Source organism: Anguilla rostrata, chromosome 18 (assembly GCF_018555375.3).
Source record: "Anguilla rostrata isolate EN2019 chromosome 18, ASM1855537v3, whole genome shotgun sequence".
Lineage (NCBI taxonomy): Eukaryota > Metazoa > Chordata > Actinopteri > Anguilliformes > Anguillidae > Anguilla > Anguilla rostrata.
In genome coordinates, this window is record NC_057950.1 from 22,437,050 (window position 1) to 22,456,803 (window position 19,754).

General features: G+C 40.6%; 2 protein-coding genes and 1 long non-coding RNA gene across 4 annotated transcripts in view; all 3 read left to right on the forward strand.

Annotated features, from left to right (window-relative positions):
• slc24a3 (solute carrier family 24 member 3) overlaps nt 1-5,302 on the forward strand; it is a 66,858-nt gene extending 61,556 nt beyond the window's left edge. Inside the window, exons 16-17 of the mRNA XM_064317351.1 lie at nt 1,150-1,215; nt 1,728-5,302. Coding sequence (XP_064173421.1) covers nt 1,150-1,215; nt 1,728-1,877 — 216 coding nt within the window. The 3' untranslated portion in view covers nt 1,878-5,302. The remainder of the gene's footprint in view (nt 1-1,149; nt 1,216-1,727) is intronic.
• A 4,070-nt stretch (nt 5,303-9,372) lies between these two features.
• LOC135244913 (uncharacterized) lies at nt 9,373-11,819 on the forward strand. The gene is made up of 3 exons (XR_010327094.1): nt 9,373-9,510; nt 9,990-10,149; nt 10,314-11,819. It is a non-coding gene; the product is annotated as an uncharacterized LOC135244913 (long non-coding RNA).
• Nucleotides 11,820-12,183: 364 nt separating this feature from the next.
• Nucleotides 12,184-19,754, forward strand: part of rin2a (Ras and Rab interactor 2a) — a 40,063-nt gene continuing 32,492 nt past the window's right edge. Inside the window, exon 1 of one of the 2 annotated variants that reach the window (XM_064316735.1) lies at nt 12,184-12,521. The gene's annotated coding sequence lies outside the window, so the exon portion shown is untranslated. Of the gene's footprint in view, nt 12,522-18,610; nt 19,007-19,754 lie in introns of those variants that run through there. The other variant, XM_064316736.1, reaches the window with a different exon arrangement.

Sequence of the window (19,754 nt, forward strand, 5' to 3'; positions counted from 1 at the left end):
CCTAATTTTCCCTCCCTGAAAACTCTGTCCTCTTCTCTTATTCTCAGCCATGAATGAATGTGCCAGAGAGTGAGAGATCGACATCCTTTTCCCCTGAATCATTTCCATTTCCAATATATTTTAGCTATATTGTTATTTATTGTAGTAACTTATAAATTACTGTAGTAAATTGCCTGTGCAGGGTCCTTAGGCACTGGTGCAGATTTGTGAGATGCCGCAGACGCCTCCTCCTTTTGACGGCCTCTGCGGTCCGCGAACAAACTCCCTGTTCCACCCATTTCACTCCATCATACTAACATCGCAAGTGGTCAAAAAAGCTTCAAAAGGGAAGGAGGAATTTGAGGGCCGTCCAAGAGAAATGTGGCGTACCGTACACCTGCTGAAAGGCACAGAGGGCCAGCCTTCTCAAATCGAACGCATGTGTCGAACGGAGGAATGCGGCTCGCCTCTCCCACAAGACAAACATGTCCCCCGCTTTCAAAACCACGCTCAGCGCTTTCACACTGATGTTCTGCCCGGCTCTTGTTAGTGTTTTTTTAAATATGAAAGATGTGATTGTGGATAGAAATGGAATATCTTTGAGGGTGGATAAATAATACGACCCGCGAAGTAAGGAATTTTTATGAACATACACACTCCCGTGTTTTTTTACTTCATATTTTTCATTTCATTTCCACTGTAAACATTTTCAGCCACATGTCTTTGTATGAAATGTGCCATACAAATAAACATTTCATTATGCTCACATTCTTTAAAAATAATTGAACATCAAGACATTATGTATTCCTGTCCTCACTGTTCTGTTTGATACCCTTAATCAGCAATCGTTTGGTAATGTCTGTCAGGGAGCATGATAGCTCATCCACTTTATTTATGTCTGCGCTACACAAACAGACACTTGCAGTTTCTGCGTACCCAAGATCCTCATGCACAGTCAAACATCATACGCACGCGTTTGATCATATTTTGTCCCAACTTAATCAGCTGTACAGAAAGGTTTAGAATTTTTTAAATAATACATTTGCTTTAATTAAATTGGAGTTGGTTGTGCTTGTTCCACAGGAAGTGTCAACATAACACTCCAGAGTTAGATGTAAGGAAATAAAGAGGGCCTATGAAGTAAAGTGTGCTTTCTCTTACCTTTCACAGGTTCATCTGAACAGCAAGGGGCTCATCTTCTCTGTGGGGCTCCTGCTGGCCTCAGTATTCCTCACAGTGAGTGAAGCCCGAAATCAGTGCAGATTGCTAACTCTGGCCCCTCTGCTGACCTCTAGTGGTAAAACTCTGTTACTGTGGCCCTGTGACAGTTAAACAGAGATATGCAATCCATTACACCAGGGGTCATCAATCTTATCCAAAAAGGGTCAGTGTGGGTGCAGGTTTTTGCTTTAGCCTGATTGAACTAATTAAGTAATCATGGTTTTCAGTCAATATCGTGATAAGTAGAATCTGGTGTCTTAGTACTGGGCTAAAACAAAAACCTGCACCCACATCGGCCCTTTTCGGACAAGATTGCATCTAGATTACATGATTGTTGCTGTTTAATCTCATGACTTATTCATTTTTTTTTTGACAAATGAAATGTGTAGAGTAAAAAAAGAATTGTTTGGCGTATTAAAGAAAATGAAGGGTGAAGGTGAAAATCAGACTTACCATCAGATTCTTAAAACAGGCTAACTCTCTCTCTCTCTCTCTCTCTCTCTCCCCTCTCTCTCCTTCCCTCTCAGATCCTGGGTGTGCACTTGAATAAATGGACTCTGGACCGGAGGCTGGGCCTGGTGTGTCTGCTCATGTATGCCGTGTTCCTCTGCATCTCCATTCTCATAGAGTTCAACGTTTTCACCTTCGTCAATCTGCCCACCTGTCGCCACGACTGAAGCCCCTCCCCCTGGTCCGCTGACTGGCCCCTCCCACTCTCAGCGGGGGGCGGCCCCCTGCATCCCCTGCCCCCTCTTCACTTTTCCGTGCAGACGATTGCTTTTCCTTGTCATTGGTGCAATATGGACAGAGCGAGCGACAGAGACACATGTATTTTTGTCAACTACTGCCTGCTGTGATGTGGAACAAGAAGAACCTTTTTGAATTTTGTATGGTTGAATCGAAACTGGATTATAATTATGAATAATATCACTATTATATTTTACAAGGAGATTTATTTTACTAGCTGCTAATTGACTAAGACAAAGCTGGACTGATGAGAATGCTATTATTATTATTATTATTATTATTATTATTATTACTGTTGTTGTTATTATGCAAATGATTATTATTAAGGGTATTGACATTTTGATTAGAGAGAGAGAGAGTGCACAGGACATGCCTACAGAAACACTGGGGAAAAGCACAGCTGCCCACCTGAAGTGGACCTGAGTGGGCTCTCTCTCCCCCACCTGTCCCTTTGTGTGCTGTCTGAGTGGGAACAAACTTTTTTTAAAAAGCATATTTTGAAGTCAGAGGGTGTTGGGTTTCCCTCTGTGTCGGAGACAAGCGGAGACATTCCTCTCTCCGACATCAGGACTGCACCGTGTGCTAGCTGTTCGCTGGTGTGTTTCGTTCTTCTGTACTTTGTGAAGCAAAGACTCAATCCTATTTATTAATTTATTGAAAGTTATTTATGTGCATATGATGTATATTTTTGCCATAAAGAAGAAAAAAACAACTAATCTACCCACAGCTGTCCCAAAGAGGAGATCACCCTGGATATAGTCCAGCATCGTCACTTTATCGCACAAAACTTCTCATTCAACTCGTCCATCTTCTTTTTCTGACAGTAAGAGTCACATCTGCATCCGTGCTGTGTTCCTCCAAGAGATCACTCTGAAAATGTTCTGTTTCTCACACATAAATGCAGTGGTGACAAGCCACGTCTTTTTAACAGTGTTTTCAGTGTTCACACTTTAAAATGAAGAATACCACACGCGTGTTAAATTGACTGAACCTCTTTTCTTTCTCGTACGAAGGTTTTAGTCATGTTTTCTGAGGTTAAGGTTAGTTCCTTTAGAAGAATACGCCCTAGTGGCTGATTATCAGAATTTGGCTCTGGTAATATGAAGCTCATCTCAATGTGACGAAACTGAATTAGTCTTATTTTGACTCATTCTTCTAGTAAACATGTTCTGTGCAGAATTTGAATACGTCAGTAGGTAAGGCCTAGTGTTATTGTTCATATTGTACAGGTGGATATTCAGTAATTTAATAGATCCTCGTGTTTTGAATTTGTTAATAACAGATTGATTATTTGTATTTTGTAATGCAGAATGTTCAGAGTGACCATGGGCTGCACATTCAAACTTTCTGCTTGTCTGTAGGTTTGGTTTCGTTATGGTCGTAGTCCAAAGTTTCTTCCCCAAAGACCCATTGTGGCACGACACATTTTCAAATATTTTGTGAACAGCTACTACCCCCCCCCCACACACACACACACACACACACACACGTACATAATTTTTTTTCCCTCTTTGTCTTTGATACACACAAAAGAGTGTGTTTTGCAAGTACAACCATGAGTGTCCACATTTTGCTGCGATGGTGAAATGCAGACTTGGTGATGTTCATAATCTGGCCTTCACTTAAAATAATAAAGAGATGCTGTTGAATGGGAAGCCGGTAACACTTGATACTGATAAGTTTTCATATTGTGGCAAGGCAGGCTTTTGAAAAATAACTGAAGATATTTTGTATACCATATTCATTCATAATCAACTAAACACAATTAAATCTTCAATTACAGGCATGGCTGTTTAAGTGCTTTATGGACATTTAGGCCACCTCTCTGATTGCTGGAATTTTTACTGTCCTGTATTTTTTCCGTAATCATTGTGGTACAGTCCTCATTTCAATGATTGATTTAATCACTTTTGTGGCAGGGGGTGTAATGCACAATATTATTCTTTTTGTTATAGGGTGATAAAAAACATTAACTGATTTTGCATTTTGTGACCAATGCACCTGCAATTTAGGCACCTACTATTTTGCCACTTTTGAACTAATAGTTGCCTCATGTTGCTTTGGAAACTTACATATCAAAGTGCTGATTGTCAGCCCTTTTTTTAGTTCAATGATACTTTCATTGAATTTGCTATGAATTACCTGTGTAGCTGTACTTGTGACTTAGTTACTGAAGAGTTAAACTACTTTTTCATGTTGTGTTTCTTTTACTTTTTCCAACCTCTGTATTCAGAGGGCACCTTGCAGTTGTTTATAGCACTAATGGCTGCCTACCAATAGAGGGCGCTGTAGGGCAGAGTGTAAGCTAGTCACCATATTCTCTTGTCTTGTAATTGTAAGAACAACCTTTGATCTTTGAATACTTAACCGAAGCTAGGTTCTCATTTTATTGCTCAAGCCTATGTGCGGTACTTCTGAAAAATAAGCCTCAAGACCACATTATCTATTATTGTTGTTACTGCTTTTGATAGTCTGTACAGTTGTACACAAAGTATTGTCACACATAACCAAATGTGAGCAAACAAAAAATTAGAAATATTTTTTAGTTGGAGAAAAGTGCATCATACTGTTACAAGCAGTACAGTATAAATTCAAAATAAAATAAATTAGTACATATTAAATTCCTCAAAAATCAACTTGATTGTACAATTTCTAGAAATGTTTCTAGAGTATGTTCAGATACTGTTGTATGCAGCTGTACATATGATTGGTTGTAAATATATATTCTTGCATTTTCACAGGACTCAACACAGCCTACACGATAAGGTACTATTATTTGCTTGAAATTATTCAGTAACTCTCAGTTGTTTTCTACGGGATTGCTGTCTAGTGCAAAACATTTAATATAATTTGTGATATTCACAGGGTGATGTGTTGCTTCTGTACATAAATATATATAAATATACATTATACATTTATTTATATATTTTGTTGTAATCTGTATATCTGTTGGTTATAATTGGGGTACATTTATCCAAAATCCTTTTTTTCCTCACAGTGTTTTGTTGCGTTGAGATTGTGATGAAATCACCTCACAAAGTAATTTGCAGTTGACTCGCATGGAGATAATTATGTCATTTTTAGTTAGTAATGACTGTACCTATTATGGCTGATAGTGTACAGGTCCAGGACACAGATTTGCTGAACTGCATGTGATAGGTTTGGTTTGGTCGCTGCGCCCTTGGGGATATACATGGTGAAAACATGAGTTTTCCCATCAGCAGCCGTTTCTAGAACGTTCACTGGATTAATGGAACAGAGTTTACTTTTGTGTACCAGACAGTTATATTCAGATGTTTGTATATTTGAATTTTTGCTACTCAAGCACAAATAAAGCAACCCTTTTTAAAGGTCAGGTCGGAGAGGACATTTTACCTTGTTCTCTGTGGTTTCTATAATACTGGTGAATTCAAAAAAAATGTGAGGATTGTTTTGTAAATGGATTCGGGTGCTCCTCCCATTGTTACAGCCACACCTACACTGCATTGGCAAAAGTATGTGGACACCTGACATCCAACATCTCATCTGAAATTATGTGCATTAATATATGGAGTTGGTCCATCCTTTGCTGCTATAACAATCTCCACGCTTCTGGGAAGGCTTTATACTAGATGTTGGAGCATCACTGCAGGGATTTGCTTCCATTCAGCCGAAAGAGCATTAGTGAGAACGTTACCACGTTTTCAAATAACATTACCACGCCTTGTTATCTGAAACAATCAGACCTCTCTTTTCTGTCTTTCAATTATTTATGTATTAATTTCTATTTATGAGAGAAATTCCCATAAATAGTGAGGTGAAAACTTGTGAGGACTTTTGGTTTGTTGAATTATAGTATCAAGTATTTCAGGGCAAATAAAATTCTAGGGGCTACAATTTGCTCTCTAGATTTAACAAATATATATTTTTTAATGAATAAATAAGTAGAAACTACTTACCAGTATATTTCAAACTCTCATGACTGGCCTTTACAGTTGGTCTAGTAAGATGACTCCAAAAGATATTTTAAAATAAATTCTAAAAATTGTGCCATGGGACACTGTATATTGCTGTCTTTGTAATATTGCAATGCAAGTCCACTCAAAGTAATGTCATGTACTACCCTTACCTCTGGTCAGATGTGAGTAAATGTGTCACTGTGTAAACCCATCTAGAGCATGAATTTATCATTTCAGTACCCAGCGGTCCTAAATATTGAAATCTGGAACTCTTTCCTGCGATGTAAATCTCAATAATAGAGGTACAAGAAACTTCCATATGCTTACAATATTATCACAATATGACAATTCTGAACAAGATCAAAATCCAGTATACTGTTCTTATAGCATCCAAATCCTGATTTGGCAACATGACATGTACTTTAGAAGTGGTCCTTTACACCTTTTCAATAAGTTTCATAAAGTGATGAAATGTAATATAAACCCTTGGGCTGGTGGAGAAGCAGCTTTCAGTCAATTCATATGTGTGGAAGTAAGTTTCCTTTGTCAGAAATAATTCCAGCAGAACGTTCAAGGAAATAGATCTGCATGCTCTAAATAGATGATATCCTAATAAAGGGAGTTATTTTTATCTTTTGTGTACATTTTAATAAATTTAAGTTGTAGTTTTTGATTATGTAAATTATATGAATGACAGACTAAGAGAATGTTGAAAAAACCCCTATAAAATATATTTTAAATCTCTAGAATATCAGTTAGTTTAATGTGAACCCATGTCATTTTACTGTTACATTTCCTTGCAGTTGTGAAAATGGGTTTTAAAAAATTGTGAATCTTCATATTGTTAAAGGGTCCTGATCTGCAATCTGCTAACTGCCCTGTAGAGGACAGGGCCAGAGTGCTATTGGAGATCTGGCAATAAACCGATGACAAACCGGTGTCTTGTGTGAACATTCCTGTGGCAGAAAGATGTGTTGAAAGTACACAGGATAGCCAAGCTTATGAGACGTAGCGACATGGAAGAGTCTGAGTGTCCGAGCCCATGACTGATGCAAAATGCTGGCTGATAAACATACGGCATTATTTACAGTGGACTTTATGCACAGTAGATATATGAAACATACAATGCGGTGTGGCAATGATATCATTTAAAGCTTACATGTAAGCTCTGAGCAGGCAAACCTTTCAACCATCTTGATACCCAGAGCCTCATATAGGCCTACATTAAATTTACTCCAACATTTTGGATTTACTATTTTAAATATTTCATATGATATTCAAAACAACTGTGCTCTCCAGTATCCAGTATATATTTTTTCCAACATGTATCATCCCTGATCATAACTAGTAAAATGAACATTTCTAGAGCTGCCAGCTTCCTGTAGCCCAGCGTTTCCTGGGGACCCACTGTGTGTGCTGCTTTATGTCAATGCCGATCAGTTAAGGTTATGATGTGAATATAGGACTTTTTTTGGAAATACATAGCCAGGTGCCATAATGTGCCTTTAAGAGTGTAAATCGTCCTTAAATAGGCGTATAAAGTCTAATGAATGGACAATTAGCAGCTCGTTACAATACAACAGTTGTCACTATGGTTGGAACAAAAACCAGCAGGGTCTCCAGGACCAGGGTTGAGAAACACTGCTCCAGCCCATACCATATTTATTTCAATTTTTTTAATGTTACCGTCGTGATCAGTTGATATCACTCAATTACACAGATAACCCCGAATTCAAACCGGCAAACTTGGTAACGAATGCCTTTAGCCTTTAGCATTCACTTGTGTATCGCTGCAATATGCAAGCACACATGTAAACGTTACGTTTCTTAAAAGAACAAATGAGCCTCTTTTTGGCTAACTACCAATAGCTATAACAGCTAACTTACGGTAAGCTTTCGTTAAAATACAAGTTGACAGAGGAGCCGATTCAACTGAACTTAGATCGGGACCATTCAGCAGAATTTTCCAGAGAGGAAACAATATGTGCATAACTGGACTGAAAAGAGCTGAGACTTTCTCACGGTGAGACGCAAACAGATTCCAATCCTGTCCCTAGTTAAAGCGTCACTCACTTTGAGGGTGAGGCTGGCGTGTATCTTGTATTATGGGAAATGTAGTACATTCGGGACTCCCAATATTCTCGTAACGTTGCCGTGACGTTTAAGCAACGTGACAACGTGCGCTTGTTGGGGACGGCTCGGAAAGTACTTCCGCCTATTTTCTTAAATCTCTTTATGAAGTCTCTTTACAGATTCCAGAAAAAAGAAGGTTTCATCAAGAGCTTACCAATTCGTTTGACTGTAACGTTAGCTAGCAAAGTTAGCTCGCTACCTCGCGACGTCGATGGCCCAAAACAATGGAAATAGTTCTCATTGGTCAATACAGCGACGTGTGGAAGGTTTGGTGAACAAACACATGGCAGACATGGCAGTAGAAACACTGCAACATAGGCTTAATGCTGTATCAGAAGAAATTAACCATCTGGCAGAAGAGGCCGCGAGACGCGCTGAAGATGTCCCGAGATGTGCAGAGGATGTCCCAAGGCGTGCGGATGTCACTTTTGAAGTGGAATCACAGTCAGACATACACCACTCCGGAGGTGTTGGGGAAAAGTTAATACCAGCAGCCGCCTCTTCAGGTAAATGTTTTTATTGCTCTTTTTTCTCTCCAGCGATAGTTGTTGTGAAGTTAACTGTCAGTTATTATGCATCCATCTTAAAACCTTCTGTAGCAAATGTTATCCACGAAGGACAACTGTGAACATTTCAGTGGACAGAAAAGAATTAGGCTATGTTATTGATTTTATTATGGAGCATCTCATATTTTTGCAGATACTCACTGTAATCATTTATTTTGAAGGCAAGTGGTAGTTCTGTGAAATTAATTTGTATTAGTTAGTTATATTAATAGTTGCTTTCTTGATCTAGTGACTAAAAGCAGACGGATTTTAACAGAAATATGATATCTGCATGCTATTTGATTGAGAGTAGTGAGTTCTTGTGTCTTGAAACATGCTGGCAATTCAGTCATCAAAGATGATGGTAAAATAGCACAAGTGTCAAGCTATTGGTGTCAAAAGAAATGGATTGGGGCAGTCACATTAATCACATTTTACATTTAACAATCACTCTTTTCCAGAGAAATTCACATGAAGCAGGCTGCCTTTTTCAGGGGTGCAAAAACATTGCCCTACCTGGGAATCAAGCCACTAACCCCTGAGTTGTACATTGCTGCTATATGCACAGCTTTTCCTATTGGCTAAATTATTGTTTATTCAACAAACTACATTATCCAGAACAACCTACAGGAGCAGATTGCATTTTCAAATTATTTATCTTGTGCAAGAGCAAAAAAAACTGGTAAGGTAATAGAAAATTAATTGATGTATTCATTTTCTCACCTTCAGAGACAGCAGCGCAGAGGAGAATCATTTCGCTTCTGCTGGAGATTAAGGAAGAACAGCAGAAACAGTGGGCAGTTTTAAAGGAGCTGCAAGACAGAATGCAGGGTCCAGTGTGTGAGGAGGAGTTTGAAGCACTTGACATTGACCTACCCCTGAGGACCATGGAGCAGCTGGATGAAACAGAGAGACATTTGGAGGATGCTGGAGCACAGAAGAAGATGGTGAGATGGCACATTGATTGACACAGTGTCACTTCACTAATTAGCCTATTTCTAGTACTATAGTGCTAGATTATCTTGCTGCAATGATGTTTACTAAATTTGAAAGACAGTGTACCAACTTAAAACATTTGTGTATGTATTTGTATTTTCGAATATTGCCACTACATTCAGGAAATATCTGATTTCAACATCTTTAGGTGAGTTAAGGCGAAAAGAATCGAATTTTTCATCAGTGAAATGGTGTTGTGCCTTGATAGCAATCTTGTGTACTGAACTCTGTAGCACCACCACTTGTTTACAACACCTTTTCATTGACAATATGCCAAACAACTGAATCTTTTGGCCTCATTATAATTCAAAATGGTGAATGTGAATTGTTCCTGAATGTAATTACTGAAGTCTTTCACCTCTAAACTCCTTTGATGAAAGAGCACAATCAGTAGGCCTATACCTAAAATGTTTTTTGCTTTGAATTGCAGGTGTCACATTTATCACGCATGGGAGGCGCCACGGTGGACGATGCTGTGCGTCGGCTGATGCAGGCCGTGCTGTCCTTCGGAGTCGGTTCCAAACTGAACTGGGTCGGGCGAGGCCAGAAAAGGGGTTTTCGTAACACCAGGCTCCAGGGAGTCCTTTTCCGTAAGAAGTCTTTTATCTTACTGTATAATCAATTTTACAGCGGTATGTTCATTTGACGATTTCGACTTCCTGTGAGGCTGTGTGACACAGGTTACTGGCACCTAATAGTCTGGTTCTGAAAAAAAAAAAAATGGCGTCACCTTTGTCAATTCATTTTTTTCCAGGTGCCCTAAAGAGAACTCCAGTCGGAAAGGAGGCGACACACCACCAGTTTGCAGACGTAGTTAAAAAATGGCTGCGATTTGCCCCGTTCAGGCAAGGGGGGAGTGGTCGACGGCAACATTACAAACCTTCGGTTGAATTCATGTGCCCTCAGTGAACCACATGACACTGTTGCCAGGTTGAGACCACAACAATTTAGATTGTAACTGTTTTCATCCTTGTTTGTTTAACCATCATGTGTGAACTAATGCATTTATCAACGTAAGTATATAACCAAAAAACAAGGAATCACGTTGCGTGTTATATTTCATCACTTTTACAAAAATGTATTAAAATGTATTAAAATGTGAAAGACTGCTTTCTAAACACATATTTCATCTTTGCTCTCACAATGTAACCCAGTGCTGTTACTCATTAAACTTTTCCCCCTCCAAACTCAAATTGTATTGTGACCAAACAAGCAGTTGTTTTTCTTAAGTCCTTTTTATTTGGAAAATATTCAAGATTATTTGTGCTGTGACAGTGTCCCGTATATTCATTTAAAATAAATATCAGACTATTGTTGTAAAGAATGTGTTTATGAAACATGGTTTGGATTGGTTAGTTTTGCTAACTTTTTTTGAACAAATGGTATTGTATCTCTTCAGCACTGTCAAACATTTGACATGAAAGAAATAAATAGGTGATAATCACTAGACAGACCAATGTAGGTTCAAATTACACATAACAGTTTTTGGGATGGAATGCATAAACTTTTCTTCTGATTGTGTTGCAGTTTGGGTCCACTGCCACTGGCATTGTTTGCTGCTGGAGGAATAAAATGAGCGACTGTGTTCCCCTCTTATAAACAGGGTGTTGACAGGAGTGAATTCGGCCTCTGCTGAGCTGTCCAATTTTGCTTTTTGTTCATGTGTGAGTTGCTTATTTGGCCAAAGGCTTCAATGAATGGTCCTTTTTGTAAGTTCATGGAAGACAGAGTTTACATTTTTTCAGTGGCTTAGAACTCTGGTCTGTTAGAAAGTGCATTTCAAAGCAGGACCCAAAAAAACCTTTAGGATTCAAAGATGTTAAATCATATCAGCTTGATAACAGCAAGTAAGAAAACACAGATTGCAGCCTTTCATTTTATTTCACCTAAAAAATTTGAAATGTTATGTCGGTCTTTAAGATAAAAAGTTTGTCACAAAGCTGGTACGCATTTCTTCTAAAACTATTATGAGTAACCTAAATATGATATGAGTTATATAAGATATTAAAACAGAATTAGATATTTAAAGTTTAAATTAGGGCTACAATGTTTACCGATTTCATGAAACGGCGGGTATTGGAAACATATTATACGTCTGATTTGTATTGGAATTTGTCAGCTTCATTTCTCAGAAAAGACACTGCATAATGCATAAATCATTCTAGAATTTTGACATAGATGCTAAACTGAATCGGCCAGTCTCTATACTGGAATAACACATGTATTATACATCTGAGAATTAAATTTTTAACAACATAAATGTGGTTCGATGGCGACAGCAATCAATGTAATTCATAGCAATCAATAATCACGTTTCCTCATTGTTTTTTCGTTTATGTCCTTGGTTTTAAATTCATATTGAAATAAAAACGTAAGTCTGGATGCATTTTGTCTGATTTAGTGGGTTCGCCTCAATACTGTCCTCTGATTGATATCAAATCTTTATTAATTTTCAATTAACAGGGCTTTGGATATTGGCTTAAAACGAGAGGGGTAGACCAATAAAAAAAAATCCAGTTCAAGACATTCCTAGAGCAAACATGTGACGTGAAAGTCAACGCAAATTTACTGTTTATCCGCGAGCAACAGCTCAGGGTGGACGAAAAATGAAACATATGGATGCGTTGTTCAAATTATGATTGTTTTGTAATATCCCATCTGCATGCTTTACTGATCGATGAATTTTCGTGGCGCTTGCGCACAGCTGATTCCAGTGAACAACAACTAGTTTGTTCCTAGCAGTTTTGTGTTGCCGGGAGCTCGCATGCGCTGTTGAGCCACCTTCCTCGCTAAGTTTTTGGAAGTGTCATAAAAGAGCAGAAGCATTTTCTTGAATGGGCCGTCCGAGGATATAACTCACGGAGCGAAAGCTCCGTATTATACAATGAACCTTTAAACGGTTATACAGACGTTGGAATTCCGAGGCTTTTGGAACCACGGTGGAACTATTTACTTAAAACAGGTTAGTAGACATTACTTTGGAGCGTTAGACTATTCTCGTTTTCTTTGCAAAATTGGGTGCCAATGTTCGAATGACAAACTCGTTTGCTAGCTGTAGGCTAACACCATTACTGCGGTCCACATGAAAGCATTTTAACGCGAGACGAGCTAGCTTGCAAGTTGTTGATGCTGCCACTGTTTTTATTTACTAATCCTTTTTAGCACGGCGCTGTAGCCTGACTTTTCCATTGCATTTCTGCCTATTCACTGGTCAGCTGTGCTCGATAGACCACAGTGTTTTTAATAAGGGAAATACATAGTTGTAATCATTGATTTGAAATTATAGGTTATAGGCTACGTACGATGGGTCTCAAATTGCTGGCTTATGTATGAACTTTTGATAATTTGTCCACCGGTTAAAGGAATTGACATTGCTGAACGGAAGCTAACTTGGCTATCGCCCAACTATTTGAAGCATTTTTAATAATGTGTTGGTTTTTTCGAATGCCTGCCAATGTTTATATTTTGCTCCCAAGTTGCCGCTTGCAATATTCGTTTGCTTTATTAGGTCATTGTCCGTCCTGACAATTTAGCGTTCTAACTTGTAAGTTCTCATTTTCAGTACTCTCCCATCCCCTCCCTGGCACGCATAGTAAGACAGACAGTCAAATACCCATAGCCTGCAAGTACACACACACACACACGCACGCGCGTGTTTATATCAGTTTTTGGTTTAATGGGCAGTGGTGAAAAGTTGTTTATGCAGTACTTCAACAGAGATGTTGAGAATTCATTCTCTGGTACTGAACACAGAAGGTTTGCTTCGGTCTCTGTTAGATGGACAGAACATTCTTTCGCGTCTGAAGCAGGCTACAATCTAACAGAAAACGAGCAGTTTACAAATTGTTTTATTTATTTATTTGTTTGTTTGTTTGTTTTTGTTTGTTGTCTCAATGATTTTTATATCAAAATGCCTTGCTTTTCTATGGATAGCTAAAACAGTGATTTGGTATTTTGCCAACATATTTTTCAGACACCAATAAAGATGTTGGCAGAATGTAAGTGGTAATTAATTGCATTTCCCTCGCTTTAGCCTTTGTGTATATATTGACACATGGGCTAAAGCCTTTGGTTGCTCATTCTTACTTGTATATTTTTGTAGTATCTGTCAAAACTGGCTTCCCTTGAGATGAGATCCGTCCTTTGCAAAGCAATTCTCTGGTTCAAGTGAAACCCATAGTGCTCATTTGAGCTCTCACCACAACATCAGGGTTTATCTCCTTTCCTGCTGATAACGAGCTACATTTAGTCTGGTTAACAACAATGAAAATTTCCCCATGATCATTGTTAATAAAACATATTTTAAAATCCTGTTTTGACAGAAATATGGCCAGTGGGGGTTGCATAGCTATGTCTAAAACTACAATTTTGCTCCTTGGGTGGTTTGTCTTGGGACAGTGGAATTAGACTGTGAAGGGCAGCCGATTTGGCCACATTGTTGAATGATTCCAGTCCAGTCCAGAGTTTGCCAGTCTTTTTAAAGCAGGTGTTGCTGAGTGTTCCCATCGAGCTGAATATAGCATTTTGGATATTATGGGCAATAGAGATGTTTTTGCCTCGGGGTGTTTTCACATGTTTGATCGTGTGTGAGATTACCTTCTTTGTGGAGCCATATTTAGCCTAGTTCATCTGTAGTTCAGTACGTTAACTCTGTTTCCTGTCCACTTCTGATATGGATAGTGAGCAACTAGGCCTGGACATTGGTTTATGGTTCATTACAATGACGTAGCCTATATGGTTCATGGAGGAAGTAACAAATTTAAACAGAGTTTCCTGTTCATGATGTAGCACACACAAAACTGGAATTCACACGGTTTGCTAAAACCTACAAAAAGGTAAAGGGTTTTTGCTAGCCTTGAATTGTCTCATTCTATTCCAGGTAAAACAGAATGGTGCCGTTTTGGTTCTCGACCCTCGCAGGTCTTGCTATAAGAATTCCCCTGCTGTTTTTCAGGTAAAAGCCTGCTCATGATCTGACCTGAAACCAGGATTATTTTTCTTATCAAGGTCCTTTTTTGGCTTTTGCTTGGCCTCTCCCTGATCAATGGGGAAATGGAAAAAATAATAAATAGCATTTTTGAACATCCCCTAGTGAAGTATTCTGTATGTCCAATCTTGTCATTATCATGTAGGCGTAATCTGTTGTAATGGAGGTGTCCTTTATAGGTGGGGATTTCCATATATAACCTGAATGTGAGACCTGAAGGTCTTGCCTTGTGGATGCTATCTAATATAAGACACTCTGGGGGTTTTCTTTATTACTGGGTGAAAGAAAAGAAGCTTCTGCACTCTCAAACTTTGATGCACAAAATATCTTTATTATTGAAAAAAACCAACGTTTCAGCAACAAGTGCCTTCGTCAGGTTATCAGGATATCAGGTTACCCGATATCTTTGTTACTGCTTAACAGTTATTTACCATTTTAGATGAACTCATATGGACACACTTACAAACAGGATATATATATATATATATGTGTGTGTGTGTGTGTGTGTGTGTGTGTGTGTGTGTGTGTGTGTGTGTGTGTGTGTGTGTGTGTGTACTGGTTCCAAATGTTTAATCACTGATGTGTTGGGCTACTTGCTATACTGTAGCTACTCCCTGAATAAAGTGTATGTTTAACTTAAGTGCTTATTTGGCTGTTGGGCGGCACACATTGCTTGTGACTACTGGCGTCTGCAGTTTTCTGTGTAAGGCTACTTGCTATCTGTGTTGGGCCATACAATGTGGAGTTCCTACTGCACATATACTGCACCAGGACTCCAGTATTCTTTGAAGAGTCATGTGCCCCACAATTTAGCTGATTATGTGAGTCGTATGTAAAAAGCTCACGTGCATAATTTCACGTTGAAACAAAGTGTAAAGTGAGACGCAGACCCTTCATTAAGTCATAATCTATCGTGACGTAGGTTTTTTTCAGAGTGGCTCTTGACAGCTCTCCTTAGCCCCATATTATAATACTTAGAACCTGTAGCGGTCCGCACATGCGTGTTCACGCTGGTGCTACAGTTAACCTCAAGATGACGTAGCAATCCAGGAATCTGGAGCCGGGCGCAAAACCGGCTCGTCAACATTTCCACATTTAAAGAATGAAAGTTTCTTGATAGTCACCCGTTCCCAAGTTCAGTCTTCTCTGCAGGGGGCACTGAGAGATGGCCTGCTGCGCGTGCTTTGGGGTCTTCTTTGGCTCTCGTGTTTGCTATGAAGGTCTCAGATGCCTGCACCCTGCTTACACAGTATGGAAAGGCGGCGAGGGAGGGCTTGTGGGTCAGGGCTTCGCCGGTGGGATTAGCATGTTGGATCAGAGCCTCCTCCCCAGTCGTGACAGGCATTGGATCGGTCAACTGGTGTCAGTGAACTCATCTGTGTAATTAATTGATGAGGGCCGAGAGCCTTCCTCTGGGCTGTTCATTTCTGTCCCTGCATAATCACCCCCGGCAGCCTCTGAGCTCATGAATGACATCACTGCAGTGCAGGAAGCAGCCGCTTCAGTCTGCACTGCCAGCGTGTGCTTGTAGTTCCTGTGGAAATTACGCCAAATGCTGACAGTGGGCAGGTTCTGTGACCTTTTTATGCCATTAGAATGTTCTTAACTGAACATTCTAAGGATGATTTAACAATTGCTATTGGTAAATGAAAGCAGTGGAGTTCTAGAACATTGACATAGAATTTTGAAAAAAACATTCCGAAAAACCCACTCTTCCAAAGGTTTTTAATGGGACTTAAAGCATGGTGATCTTCAGGTCCCAGTGCCTGGCGTGAAGGAATAAGTTCCTCTTTTCCTTTATAGAAAAGGCTGGAACCTTCTGGATCAGCGGTAGGAGGCTTTTGGGAAGAGCAGACATTTAATCACCGCTGCTCTGTCTGATGTGTGATACTTTCGCTGAAAGGCTCGCCGTTGGACTTAATGTGCTTCTCAGATAAGCGTTTCCTCACCCCACGCCCCGTATCTGCTTCAGCTGTGAGCCAAGAGAGGCTAGGAAGGATGTTGCGAACATCCTGCTGACGGTTGAACTGTAATCCCATTGTGGCGCTGCAGTCAGCTTGGCCAGTGTTTTGACTTGGGATTGGGGTGGGGGAATCCTTTACCTCACTTCAGTGTCCTGCTTCACATCTAGCGACCAACCGATCAGGCCGAACTCTTTCTGTGTCTGAAGTTATGGAAGTGCTGTAAATGCTCAACTGTGTTGTGCTCCAGGAGAGAGTTTTGTGCTTGATATAAACAACTAGTTGGGTCCCATCGCTTGAGTGAGCCTGTACATGTCCATCATACGCTAAGAGCTTTTATTTAGTTTCTTTTCTAAAGAGGAGAGCAATTGTGTCCACCCCACATGTTAAGTCATTCTTATGAGAACGCAGCGTGTTTTCTCTCTTGTTTGTGAGAAGCCTGTATCCTCAGCTACAACTTGGCTGCAAGGGGAATGTGCGTTCACTGCTGACCTTCTGACTGGAGGAGTCTGGCAGGGTGCACTGATTACAGTGAGGAAGAGGAATGGAGGGAGGACAGAATCTGGCAGGGTGTGCACAGATTGCTGTGAGGAAGAGGAATGGAGGGGGGACGGAATCTGGCAGGGTGTGCACTGTGCAGAGTGCTGTGAGGAATAGGAATGGAAGGAGGACAGGATCTGTGAAATTATTTAGATATTCATTTCTTTAGGTTAAATGTTTTCCCAAATAAACATGATAACCTTGAGTACTTGCAACACATGTTATCCACATGCATATTTAAAACAGAAGAGCTAAGCTTAATGATTTATAAGACATTTGCTTGTGTTAAATTTCTGCTGAGGCAAATGTTTCTCTCCGTCCAGGATGAATATCTGTATCCCAATGGTGGTACTGAAAACAGTGATTTTGTGGACCACGGGTACAGTGTACAGGGACACTAACTTTGCGCTGCGCTCAGCAGAATTCTCTAAGACAGAGCTCCACGCTAGCATTTTTTGAGAAGAGTGCATGTGCTCCTAAGTTGAAACATTTCTGGGCACACTAATGCATCCAATTTAGTAGATGTGCTCCTAAGTAATTCTTCCAATTAGCACACATCGATTTTCAGGAGCAAATTCTCCAAAAACGGGAGCACTGTGGAGCCCTGTAAAAAGTCGCATGGGAACACCTAGGAGGTCTATTAAAGTTTACTGGGGTTTGAGGCAGGAAGCTTCCGATACTAAGGCCTGTGTGAAATGCCTTTATGCTGTAATGAAGCAGTTGTGACGCTTTGGGTTTTGGTGACGAAAGAGTGTAAAGTCACACTGTGGCTAATGCTGCATGAAGGGCTTTGTAGTTCTAAACACCTTTGTAGGGTGATAATAGAAACTGAGTTTGGTCTGTGAGAAAACCCAGGGATCTCAATATATGACTCCGTAGGCCCGACCACTTCCCCTTTCATAGTAGTGGGGTGAAAGCAGTTTTTTTGGTCTTCTGAGCTGTGCAGCCCCTGATAATTCTCACTGTTGTACCAGCCGGAGAAGTAGGCTATTGATTTCCAGCTCACAGTGGATTTATCCCATTACAATGGGTCCCTCAGTGCCAGAGACGTCCGAGAGTGCATGAGCGGGAAGAGAATAGTTTAGAGCTGGATCTCTGATTTGTGGTGATGGATCTGTCTTCAACATTGTCCTTAATCTTGACATTCCTTCAGCAAGAAGCCTTAATAGTAATAACAACATGGTGTTCTGGAGAGTCGATGCTGTACTTCAGATAGTGTAATGTCTATGTCTATTCTTGGGCTCTTATCTGTGGAATGGGTGTGAGAATATGCATTTCTTGGCTTGTTCAGTGAAGTCAACCCGAGACTAATCCTGGTAATTGTTTTATTTGGTGCATGTCTGGACTTGCATGGATGTTGCTTGCTGAAGAGGAATCTCCTTTGCGAGCATGTAAAAGTAAGGACTGGGTTTTAATGGCTAACTAAGCTCGGTACAGTCCAGTGGCCCGGTTAGGCCTGGCTTCGCACTGGAAGCTGTACAGGGGTAGGGAATAGGGAATGGTATTCTGCTACTCGTCTGCAGGAGATAAGGCATGTGAGGAAATCGGGGGTTAAAATTAGCAGTGTCTGTGGCGTTCCGCCTTTGCACCCGACACTCTGAAGCGGATGAACCTCCCGCTCTGTAAACCCCTGCAGGCAGGGGACGTCACGTGCGCGTTTAGCAACGCAACGCTACGTTTCCTTTCTTCAGGACGGCTTGCGTTCGGGGAAACGCGTCCGTGGCCGAGGTCCGAAACTAACGCCAATTACCGAGATTTGGTCACTGGAGAGAATGAGTCACTCTTGTGTAATTTGCGCTTTGTTGAGAGTTGCAGCGATATGAGATTGCACGTTCAGCTTGCATTAGTGATACGTGCGCGCACAGTGAATTTTTGCACCGGAGTTACTGGAACTTCGATGTTATATTTCCTGAGACTGGGCTGTCCTGCCGGAACACCCTCCCCCGCTGCCTCTCTCAGGTGGGCACGTGCTAGCATGAGTGAACAGCTATGTTCCTGTCTGTTTCCGCCAACTTTTACTGATCGCTGGGCTGCGCGAGGGCAGGCATGTCATATCCTTTTCCTGAAGCCTTTCAAACCGCCTGCGTCGCTGTGGCTCGTCCCTTGCGGTATCCGTTGAAGGTGGAGCAGCGTCTTCCATTGACTGCAGGATTTCAGTCTGGCTTGAAAGGCGTCCCGGTTCCCTTTTGATGAAGATGGGTCATAAGGCGTTATGTTTTGTATGCTGCATGTGTGGCTTTTGGGTAATGCCAGGCCAGTCCATGCACAGACATGCCTTCACACACGAAAACATGTGCACGCGAACCACCGCTCCATTGTAATGCAAAGAGAAATGAGCTTTCAGTGGTGTTCTTTATTGAGGAAACTTCTTTCATCCCGGTGAAAGTTCAGGATTCAAACCCCAGTGGAGGCGGTATTTATTTAATGTGCTGAAGAGCGATTCTAAAAATACAGAGAGCTAGAGAGCTGAAGCATCACTGGAGCAGAGTCAGGGTGCCAGTAAGACTAAGCACAGCACCACTGAAACACTGGCCTGGAGATGACACTGATGTCTCAGTGCATCTCAGTGTGTCTCAGTGCATCTCAGTGTGTCTCAGTGTGTCTCAGTGTGTCTCAGTGCATCTCAGTGCGTCTCAGTGTGTCTCAGTGCATCTCAGTGCATCTCAGTGTGTCTCAGTGTGTCTCAGTGTGTCTCAGTGTGTCTCAG